Below are 12089 nucleotides of genomic sequence, written 5' to 3'. Positions count from 1 at the left end.
TTCCCTATGCTACAGGGAAGAGAAGAGTCTGAACCTCAGGCACAAACCGCATCCGCCAAGCTTCCATCACTGTACGAGATGATGCTGGCGCTTCCCTCCCCGGACACAGCCTCAACAGGGTCTCTGCACAAAAAGCCGCTTTCCTCCTGGTGCGAGTTAATGGAGTCACACTGGAGGGGACGGGGGGCAGGTACCCAGCCCCTGCAGCCAGTGTTGCCACTGTGGCGATGCAGCATGGGCTGGATGGAGGAAGGGGAGGCAGGTGCAAGCTTGCTGCTCATAGGTGTTCAGTGGGGTCCCTCAGCAACTGTGGATGCCGAGGACACTGCCAATGCTGGCAGAGCGGCTTCTCGCTCATTATGTAGGTATAAGCTGCGGCCAACTCTGCTGTCTCATTCTAGCTCTGATCTGACCAGTGTCTTATGCCTTCCACTGCATCAACTGATTAGATTAATTGCCATGCAGCTGGGGTGAGGGAGGGGGGAGAATTGGGAGCAGATGAAAGCTTTTATGCTGCTTCCATTCACCCTCAGATCATTACCCCTCGCATTGCCGAGCGTTCCCGGGCTTGCCACATCTCCCATGCTACTTTGTCATCTGCTAGCATGGCCACGGATGGCTTGCATCCTTACCACAAATAAAGGAAATTAAAATCTCATGAGAAGCCCTGCCAGAAGCCTTCGTTTCTAAGCTAGCTGTTGCAGCCTGATCTGAACATGTTGGGAGGAAAATGATGGTTTTACTCCTGTGACGGCTGAACAGTCATTCATACCCAGTGCCTCAAGGCTGAGATACCCCCACTGCTTTCAGGGAAAAATCTATTTTAAACTCCTCTCTTAGCCAGTATTTTTGCAGAAGAAAGAAAAGGGCTTCAGGCTAAACTTGATCCTCGCAGGCTGCATATTTCAGTACTGGAAGGCTGTGACTCAGTGGCCTCTGGAAGCTCTCCAAGCTATCAGTAGCTCAAAGGAGGAATTAAAAACTCAACTAACTGCCTGTTTTCCTGAAACTTGTTTTGTACATGCTATGGAAGAGATGAGAGATTTGAAAGAAGGTGGCCCTGTCCAAGAATCATTGGCTATAACAAGTCACAGCAAGCAATGGATATTTATTTTATTAAAATGCTTAGACATCCTTTAATGAGCCTTTTTGCCAAGTTTATGTGGAAGAATTTGCCAAAATGACATGTACACTATAATAAATCCCAAGGTACCTAATAGGCTTCCCCACTTGGTACTCTGTCCCTGACAGTCTCTCTGTAGAGACGTCAGAATACCTGTTTTCTCCCCCAAAACGGGAAGCAGAGACTGAATAGCATTTATGACGTTTTTCCAGACAGTTGGAAAAGCTGATGCGAGTAGAGTTACGTCCTGTGCTAGCCTGTAAAACCAGGCTTGGGGGTGGCAGGAGGAATCTCAGGAAGATGTGTCTGAGGCTGGATGTCAGACTTGGGCAATCAGTTCATCACAGCTCAGGGAAGAAGGTGGCCCCTTTGGCTGAGCCTCTGCTTCTAGACGAGTGGTCCTTGCTTCACTCTACAGTCTTAGTCCCCAGATCTGCCTTGCCCTCATCCCAAATCCATGTTGGGTGGATATCTTTGACCTGTCCATCCCTGATAGCTAAGGCTTACTTTCAAGCCCAAGACACAAAAAAGCAAAATGAGCACCTCAGATTAAAATAGAAAACAAACTCAAAGTTTCTGGACACTTCAGGAAATCACCCAGGAAAAGAGCTCTAGTATTTGCTGAAAACAGAGCTCGTGAACCCAGCACAGGGAGTGAAGTGAGTGATCTTCTGCTCTTAGGAGTGCCTTACTTGGAAAAGGAGAACTTTAAGAGAAGGCAGCACCATGGCTCAGTGCCTTCAGATATGGCCTTTCGGGGTGTATTCCTGATCACAACCAGGAAACATTTTCCCACCCTTTTTGCCACATTTTCCCAGTTCTCGAGAGCAAGGATTGACTGAGCTGGCCCATCCAAGAAAGAGACTCAGTGTAGGGATCCTTCCAACTGACGTTAAAGCCATTGCTTTTGTGCTTGCTCTGGGTGCTAGGACTTGGTACTGCTGCACCTCAGTAGTGTATTCTGAAGTGATCAGCCCAGGACAGAAAGCTTATATCAGAGAAAGACATTTTGTTTGCCTTTGGAAAGCTGGAATTTGTCATCTTCTTAAAGAGGATCTCCAGCTGGAGGAGCTGGAGCTGGACATCTCTTCAGTGACACAGCAGAGATAAAGATTTCTATCAAGCTTAGTACCTAACAGTCAAAAGTGGTCAGAAAGTGTTCAGCTGCCTCTTTGTGGTTTCCGTGGTCATAAAATGCTCATTTGCTGAAACGAAAATATTCTTCTAGGAGTATGCTAATTCAAACAAAGGTTTAGCCAGAAGAGGCTTTCTGCTTCCAAAAGAGGGAATTTCTGGTTAATGCAGTGAGAGGGAATCGCTTAATTTAATGACCAGCTCAGTGAGTTTGAGCTCCCAGCTGAAGTATAGTAGAACCCAGGTTGTGTCCTTGCTCCAGCAAATGCATCCTACTCATTCAAAGCAGAACAGCCCCAGCAGGAATGACTCACACAAGGATCTGCTGGGTCCTCATCGTGCCTTGGCACAGGGAAGTCACTTAGCCTGAAAAACCCCTATTCTAGGCAAATTCTCTGGCTGCTGGTTGTTGGCTGTCCAGACCAAGTCTGTAAGGTGACAGCTCAATATGCTGGCGGGGACGGAAGTCCCTTGCTGTAGAGAACCTACTGCTACCAGCCCCAGCCATAATGAAGCTTGGCCATTTCCAAGTCTGCTGGGATGAACATCAGCTCTTGAGCTGCCTTCAGTTCCTCCCCTGGCACTGCAGCCTGGTTGATTTTTAAGGGACAAACTCTTTTTTTGAGTTTTACTCACTTGCACATATTTGCTGGAGGACAGAAGTTATATTGAAGGATCACACTCCCCAAAACGTGCATGTAGACAACTGCACATCAATTTCCTGGCAGTTGCTAGAGCAGCAAAATTTAAGTTGAGTTCACTTGTGCAGGCCAAAAGGAAGTGCTGATTTCTCGAGGTAACCTGGCCTGGCTTCTGTTCCCCTTCTCCCCCTCCATAAATGTGAAGTATTGGTTTTATTCTAGCCTTTCAACTATGTAAATACTGTTGCATGGCCAATATGCAACAAATTATAGAGGGAGCAGATGTTTTCCACAGCAATGCAACAAACACTCTTCTTTTTTTGTCCTTGCCTTAAAAATAATTTTTATCTCGTGATGATTTCATGTTCAAGTCTTTCGTATTTCTGTGTTGCAGAGATTGTCCCCTTAAGGGGACATGCGTTTCAAACGCTCAGGGGAGGAATAATATAAATTAGCCTGATATAGGTGGGTAAGCAAATTGGCTGTGGTAACCCGGCTGCCTGCACTTCTCCAGCTGTTCAGACAGAGGAGGTGGCTTGCTGGCAGAGCCGTGCTGTTGTCGGTGCAGTGGCTTGCGTGTGTCAGGCTTGTGGTGGCTGCGACTGCGGTTTGTTTGGTTTACATCTGGTATGCACTGTTGCTCTCAGAAGGACTTCATGTGCCTTCAGCCATAAGCGGAATGCCGAGCCCCTGGAGATCGATCCCTGCGAGCGGCGGCAGAGTCATTCCATTTCCAACAATAACCTTCCATCAAAAAAAAAAAGGTGCATCATCCCATACCTTAATCTTGCCACATGGTAAGGTGAGCTTCAGCCTTTGGTAAAGGGTTTCCCCTTTACCGTTGCCAGTGATAACATGAGTCCCAGCTGCAAGTGTAGCCCTTTGGGAAGCCTCACCTCCACAACCACCACCCAAACAAGATCTTGCAGGTGGGTGGCTGCGACCACATGCCTCCGAGTGCCCTGCAGTTGTAGGGGCACTAATTGTTACTATTTCTAGACCTGGCTAGGAAAATTCTGCAAAGCAGTTTTACATGTTTCTTCTTGTTGTTCTCTTTTGCCAGTTTGTGGCAATTGGCAAGTGGTTGCCCTCCTTGCAGAGCCTGTTGAAATGTCTGGAAGGAAAAAGGGGAAGAGTTTGCTTCCAGTGTATTGCCCGCTCCTTCCAGCTGCTACTTATGGGATGTGGGAATGCCTTGAGGTTCCTCTAGAAGACATATGTGGAGCTAGGGTTATTGCAATGGGAGAACCATCACAAATTTTGCAAAAAGACTGGACTTCTTCACTGTGCTTCTTGTAAACAACTTGTGTTGTTATTCCTTGTGTTTTTTTCCAGCTGGAAGAACAGGGTGGTGCCACAGATATTTTCATTCTTATTGACTCCTAGGCTAGAGGCACAGTTGTCGGCATGCAGGGAAGGCAAGTATTAATGAGTAATGTTTCAAAAGTATCTCTTTCTATTTCAGAGTCTCCTGAAATTGGGCCCTCTGTTGTAGTTCACACAACTGTGACGTTTGGAAGTGAGCACCTGGATTCAGACCCTGCAGAGGTGCAGCAGTTAATTCTCAATCACCTGGAGAGAATTGTGCCATCCCTACCTAAACCAGCCAGCATCAAGTGTCAGAAATGGAGATACTCTCAGGTACTCTGTGGTGGGATTAGTCAGCTGGGGGGATGCTGCTGGGGCAATGCCGTAGTACAGACTTGCAGTGTATCACAAGAAACAGGACATAATACGACCCAGTGGTTTTCATGCTCGGGGAGCAAGAGGAAAGGAGATAGTTGCTCAATATCCATAATATATTCCTCCACGTAGCCATGAGCAGCATCCAAGGCTGGCCAACAACAGTCAGATCATTTCTCGTCATCTTTTTACATAGTGGACCTGGCTCAGTGATAAGTTATGCAGCACTCCTGGTAAGTACGGACTGGAGCAGTGCACAGGAAGGAAGTAAATCCCACATACTTCAGTGGGTTTTTCACTGGTATTTAAAAATATGACTCAATCTATCTCTTCTATATCCAAAAGTATGTGATATTATTAGCAAAATTCCCACCTTACCACAGAGTAGCAGAAGTCCTTGCATTCAGACATACTAATTGTTGTTATTTGATTTGGCCCAGTTCAATTTAACAGTATGTTATGCAAAAAATATTTTAAAGTAAACTACCTAAGGGTAATAATAGCAAAATGTGTATATTTTACAGACTTCTTTTAAAAATCCAAGGAAATTGTTGGCAATTTCCTAAAGTATTGGAGTGTATCTACATGTTTACCCAAAGCCTCTTAAGTTAAATTACATTGGTGAAATTGACTGTGGAAGTTGATGCAAAATATTTACTTAAAGCAGTCCCCTAAAAAATTTTTCCTTTTATGAAGTCTGGAAAAGTTACGGTAGATGACTGTTGTGAAGTCTGCTCATACCCCTTGATCTGCATCCAATTTAGGAACCTGGTCTCATTAGCACAAAGTTTATTTTTCTGTGAGTTAGGTATTGGTAGTTTGCAAATCACTTCCCAGTGCATAGTATTTGTTCTCAGTTGTCATATAAAAATGACCTTAACATAGGTTTTAATGTTTCAGATGACTCATGCAAAAATTATGGTATGTTTTATATGTTCCTCTTTATCAGGTTTTTTTTTTTGGTAGTAACAGTATCTCTACACAGTTGTCACTGTTAAGGCATCCTTTTCTGATTGTGACTTCTGGTCTTTTCTTCTGCATTATCTGTTACCTTTCTGCTTCAAATTGCTTGTGAGCACAAGAGCTGCAGGTGGTAGGGAGAGGAATTGGATCCATCTGCAACAGACAGACACTTGGTAGACCAGCTCTGGAAAGGGCTCCCAAAACAAAGTAAGAAGTATTTTTAAACAGAATTAATACACCCTAGAATCATAGAATCATAGAATCATGTAGGTTGGAAAAGACCTTTAAGATCATCAAGTCCAGCCGTTAACATAGCACTACCAAGTCCACCACTAAACCATGTCCCTAAGCACCACATCTACACGTCTTTTAAATACCTGCAGGAATGGTGACTCCACCACTTCCCTGGGCAGCCTGTTCCAATGCTTGACAACCCTTTTGGTGACAAAATTTTTCCTGATAGCCAATCTAAACCCCCCCTGGCACATCCTGAGGCCATTTCCTCTTGTCCTATTGCTTTTTACTTGGGAGAAGAGACCAACACTCACTTTTCAGGTAGTTGTAGAGAGCAATAAGGTCTCCCCTGAGCCTCCTTTTCTCCAGGCTAAACAACCCCAGTTCCCTCAGCCGCTCCTTATAAGACTTGTGCTCCAGGCCCCTCAACAACTTGGTTGCCCTTCTCTGGACACGCTCCAGCACCTCAATGTCTTTCTTGTAGTGAGGGGCCCAAAACTGAACACAGTCAAGGGGCGGCCTCACCAGTGCCATGTACAGATGATCACCTCCCTGTTCCTGCTGGCCACGCTACTTCTGATACAAGCCAGGATGCCGTTGGTTTTCTTGGCCACCTGGGCACACTGCTGGTTCATATTCAGCTGGCTGTCAACCAGCACACCCAGGTCTTTTTCCACTGAGGCAGCTTTCCAGCCACTCTTCCCCAAGCCTGTAGTGTTGCATGGGGTTGTTGTGACCCAAGTGCAGGACCCAGCACTTGGCCTTGTTGAACCTCATACAATTGGCCTCGGCCCATTGATCCAGCCTGTCCAGATCCCTCTGTAGAGCCTTCCTACCCTCCAGCAGATCAATACTCCCTCCCAACTTGGTGTCGTCTGCAAACTTACTGAGGGTGCACTTGATCCCCTCGTCCAGATCATTGATAAAGATATTAAAGAGAACTGGCCCCAAAACTGAGCCCTGGGGAACACCACTTGTGACTGGCCACCAACTGGATTTAACTCTATTCACCACAACTCTTTAGGCTCAGCCAGCCAGTTTTTTACCCAGAGTATGCCCATCCAAGCCAGGAGCAGCCAGTTTCTCCCGGAGAATGCTGTGGGAAACAGTGTCAAAGGCTTTACTAGAGTCCAGGTAGAAAACATCCACAGCCTTTCCCTCATCCACTAAGTGGGGGTCACCTTGTCATAGAAAGAGATCATGCATAGATACTACTGCTGTCACAGAGCTCTATCATAAAATTTGTCAAATTCAGCTACTTTGTTTATGTGTGCAAGAAAAGGGCTTAATATGCCTTTTCCTTGCACTACTCACACTTTTAGCTTAGTGTCAAAGGAGACGTATAAGCATATGCATCATATATGGCCCATTCTGATTTATTTCACCATGAAAACATGGATAAAGGAAAGACAAGAACGGCAGTTAATTTGTTACTGCTGAATAAAAAAAAAACTCTCAATTGCATTCTACCAAACAACTATGCTTTTTCAATCCTGGCAAAATTATGGTCACACAGGATTTATTATAACCTTGTACCTATTGCTTCATCTTTTAGAGGCAGCTGCAACAGTGACTGTAGGAATGAACTCCTACTTTCCACAAATACTTCAAAATTGTTGTCTTCCTAAATCACTAGGTGTGTGTCCTGTTTCCCCTATTTAAAAATTACGTGCAGACATCATACTGCTGGATGATGGTCTACTGTTTTCTCAAACCACTGTACAATTTACAGCTCTTCCCGCTTTCTTCCCCTGCCTCTGTTGCCTGCTATTGACCATGCTGCTACTAACCAAAACCACTGACTTCAGCAGCTGCTTGTGCTTTATGGCTGTGACACAGGAGGAATTATGACCAGTCTTTAATTCGGTGGATGAATGTCAGTATGTCATAGATTGCAAATAAGTCAGTGTAGGTCAGATCTGTTATCTCAATAAAGAGATCTCTATTGCCACCCTATAAAATAATCACTACCTAAATTAAATATCTGGGACAGAGCTCCCTCTTTCTCTTAAAGATATCTTTACTTTCAATTATGGTAAGCTGTTGCCACAGAAGCAAAGGGAACTGTTAAGATGGGTGCATCTTTCCCCTGACTCTTTTAGACAGGATTTATCCTACTTGTTAATTAAATCCGGCTGTAACGTCCTTCACATGGCCAAACACAATCCTGAGATTAAAATGCAGACATTACAATTATCCATGGCAGATGAGGGATTAGGACTTCCAAACTTCTACTGACACTACTTAGCAGCACAGCTGCAATTCTGGATCCCCTTCTTTAATTACGATAAGACACTATTAGCATACAGAGCCAACAGCTTCCCAACCCATCATGTCCCTTTGACAGAGTCACTTTATATGTATAAGGGATACTGGCAAAACACAGGATCATAGAAATTAGACCTCTTCAGAGGGAACCTCAGCAGGACCTCTTCAGGTCTCTAGTCCAACCTGTTGCTCAAAGCAGAACTATCACCAGCACTAGGTGACCTTGACCATGGCTTTGTCTAGCTGAGTCTTGAAGTCTTCGAGGATGGAGATCTAACAGTCTGTGCCATACAGCTGAGGGTAATTTGGAATTTATGTTGGACAACACCTTCAGAAGAACATGAAAAAGGGGCAGGATCATTCCTTTCCCCAGTCACTATGTCGAGAGTAAGGGCTGTTACTGCATTGAGTGCACAATCTTGCCATACAGGTGAAAAGATGCAGGCTGAGATGTGAAAATATTGATCCTGTGATCAGTATGACGACCTAGAAGCTGTTTGGTACAGCCAGCATCAAATAAGCACTAGGTAGTCAAGAAGGAAGGACACTCAAAAAGCCTTTTTCTGCTAAACCTTTCTTCATTATTTATGCTCAGTGACCTCAATCTGTAAGAAAAATTTAAGAATAAATTAAGTACTGACCTAAAAGTAGTCTGAGAAAGATGATCTCTGGCTGGATTTACCATACATGCCTAGACTCTTCTGTTAAGTTGAATAATGGAGAATGGGTCACAACCAGCTACAAATTCATTTCAGGTAATTACCTCCTTTAAAGAGATGCTAATATGCCAGTATCACAAAATGCAGCCAGTAACATAAATGTGGGTGTTTTGCAGCTGATCTGTGCTTGGAAATGGCAGATAACGGCACCGCAGTGGCTAGCTAAGTGTACATTTGAATCAGTGGAAAAATCCCCTGGACTGAACTAGATGGTTTGGACTTTATGTCTTGTTCACTGAAGCTGACAGTCGCATGATGGGATACAGTAATGGTTTACTGCACAGGAATTCAAAACATATCTTTGGACCAAAAGATATGTTTGAATCCAAGACATATCTTTGGACCGAAGGCAAAAAGTCAAGAAAGGATTGAAAGAAAGCCGTACTCTGTATCATGCTTTATCATCTCTATGGTTTGATCTCTGTTGCTGGTCTACTGCTGTGCTTCGGCTCTTTTTTTTTTCTCTCTCTCTCTGGCTTGCTAGATACTTTTTCCTCTTTTTCAACACTTCATCCCTATGGTTCTTGTTTTGTCATTCCTTTTCTCAGACTATTTCTTCCCACCTTCCTCCTCCAATCACTTCATCATCAAGCTGCCCTACATCTTCTTATCTTTTTTGTCCCTTCTGCCTGAGCCTGCCTTGCCCTCACATTTACCTTTTGGCCAGTGCTGCTGCTGCTGCTGCCTTGTCTCCATTCTGAGATTCACCGATGCTGCTCTGGGATGCACTGATTTAGTACAACATGGACACTCAGCCTTTGTACGTAGGTTTGAAACAGTCAACAACATGTGACATAGCCAAGCATGGTAAAAACACAAATGCCATGTGCTTTTACTCTGCTGTTTGACACACTTTGGTGTTTGTCATAAAGTACAATACTGAAAAGAGGTCTTGTTCTCCCCGTGAGTTCCAGGTGGCTTCAGGTTAATAGGTACTGGCCAAAGCAAAGTCCATTCACTTTTAGAAATGTTACACAGAACTGCTCAAGAGCTGCCACTCCACAGATAGAAGTTTAATTGAGGGTATAGTGCCAGGAAAATTATATTTAAAATGAATACAATGCATACATTGAGAATGACATTAAATATTTATCAAAGCAACCTTATTCAGAACTTGTCCCATGCTGCTTACAGAGAAAGCGTTGATTGTATCTCTAGCTGTGTCTAAAAATTGTTGTGCTACTCAGATGAAAAAGGAGACCAGCGTAGCAGAGCTGGAGACAGGGTGGGTTGTGCCAAGGCTGTATGTACACTTGCACAGCAGCATGAAGCATGGGCAGGTCATCATGACAGTTGTTACTCTGAAGTCCACCTCACTTCCCATCCAGGAAGGTCACCTGGTCAACCCAGTCATGTTGCAGGCTCTCTTGAAAACGGCAGGCTCCCTTTCCTTTGTTGAACAGTTACATATCTGGGTTTTTTTGCAAGCCCACTTTTGCTGATGTGAGATCATGTATCTTCATACCTTTTGGCTTAGAATTCTCCATGCCTCATCTATCCAGGGTCAGGCAATTCATTTCTGCTGAGGCGGATAGAGAATAAGACAGGATGGGGCTGTAAAGTTTCTAAACTTCCACATACAGGAAAGCTTTATTCTAATTGTATAACTCCATAAGATAAATATTTGCTATGGTACTTTGATCATTAGTGCTTGGACGTACGATCTGGGATGGGAGGGGTGCTTCGTATGAGGGCATGTTTCTCAGGAATATGGACCCTTCTGGTGTGAAATTCAGGTAAATAAAATACTTTGTTTTCCATCTCCCTATATGCTTTTCTTTTTCAGGTTACAAAACCTGTGCCAAATTGTCTGGGGCAAATGATTCTTCATACTCAACCTCTCCTGATTTGTGGAGGCGATGGATTTACTTTTTCCAACTTCAGTGGCTGCATAGATTCTGCTATGAGTCTTGCAGAGGCTGTGAAGTCTCATTTATAGCAATTTCAAAGTCGGCTGCTAAGCTTAATCTAGATTTATGATGAATTTTACTATGATGGACTGAATTGTAGTTTAGTGTTAACATCACTGGCCTCTGTCTTGCAAAAATAAATAAAGGAAGACCTATTGGTGTGCTGTAATAATTATAGAATTATAGAATTGAATTTTCAAGGATCTGTGCTGTGAGTGTTACTTTGCTTGAAGTAAAGCTTTTTCTGGCTCTAGTCAGAGGCACACTGAGCTCCAGCAGTCTTGCCAGGTCTCCTGATACTTTTACAGCCCATGAAAATTATGTCAAGGAGAGGAGCCTGACTTGAAGCAGCACAAAAACCTGTGGAGCTGCAGAGTTTACTCCTTCGCTGAGCATTTGGAGCCCTGCAAGTAACAGACGAAACACAGACAATTGATCCCAGAGCTTTCATACATACATGTGGTCATTTCTTGTGGTGCAGATCAGCCCTGGTCATGGTTATTGTGTTGGCCCTAGGGAATCAGTGTTGGGGCATACCTTGCGATGCTTCTCAAGTTGGACGGCCTATGAAGGGTCTAACCATATTGACTCAAGGTCTAACTGTGTCTTCAGGCATGGACAACTTTTAAGTGAGGGATAGTAGTTGTCTGCTGACCATCGTTCTTAGCCCACGGTTTTCTGGAGCCCCAGTTGCAGATTGCTGGAAGAGCTCATTTAAGAGCTTGATGACATTACTGGCAACACAGATCTTGCCCTGCCCCAGCCTACCATTGGGGGGGGGGGCAAAAATGTTGGAGACACAGCCTTGATGCTGTGCCAGCACCGCTCAGCAGTAGCCAAAACACTGGTGTGTTATCAACACCTTTCTAGCTACTGATGCAGAGCACAGCACTATGAGGAGTATTAACTATGGGGAGTATTAACTCCATCTCAGCCAGACCCAATACTGAAACATGGTATCTGTCCTGGGTGTGGTCTAAGCAGCATCAGCCCAGCTGTGCTCATAAAAGAAAGAATTGAGAGAAGGTGAAAGAGAAGGTGTGCATGTTTCTAGCACTCTCATAGCAATAGGGGTGCTATCCCAGAGTCATCCTGGGAATAAACATTGACATCTGGGCTATAACACGAGTTTAACACAGTAAAGCAGACTGGCCAGGAAAGTGGATGCACTTAAAATAGTTCACTATTTACCACATTAGTTCACATTTACAACATCACTGGTGCATCATGGCTCTCTGCTGGTCCAGGGTCCCCTGAACAAGGAGCAGTCCTTTTCTCCTTCCAGGTGGTGGAGGAATTGGGGTAGGAGCAGCCAATACAGAAGGTGGTTTAGCTGCTTTGCCTGGCAAATGCCAAGAGGAAGGAGGAAAGAGAATTTAACTAAGCGTGGTCTGTGGCGGTGTGTTAATAAGAA

At 44.4% G+C, this 12089-nt stretch overlaps 1 protein-coding gene across 2 annotated transcripts in view; it reads left to right on the top strand.

The window, feature by feature from the left end:
- The window catches only part of RNLS (renalase, FAD dependent amine oxidase), a 79756-nt gene extending 68926 nt beyond the window's left edge, over nt 1–10830 (top strand). For both annotated transcript variants that reach the window (XM_069795938.1, XM_069795936.1), the window contains exons 6-7: nt 4364–4539; nt 10552–10830. In XM_069795938.1, coding sequence (XP_069652039.1) covers nt 4364–4539; nt 10552–10704 — 329 coding nt within the window. In that variant the 3' untranslated portion in view covers nt 10705–10830. The remainder of the gene's footprint in view (nt 1–4363; nt 4540–10551) is intronic.
- The last annotated feature ends 1259 nt before the right edge of the window (nt 10831–12089 follow it).

The sequence above is a fragment of the Haliaeetus albicilla genome, chromosome 11 (genome assembly GCF_947461875.1).
Source record: "Haliaeetus albicilla chromosome 11, bHalAlb1.1, whole genome shotgun sequence".
NCBI classification, from domain to species: domain Eukaryota; kingdom Metazoa; phylum Chordata; class Aves; order Accipitriformes; family Accipitridae; genus Haliaeetus; species Haliaeetus albicilla.
Note: the sequence above shows the minus strand (reverse complement) of the source record. Positions and strands in the feature narration are given on the sequence as shown.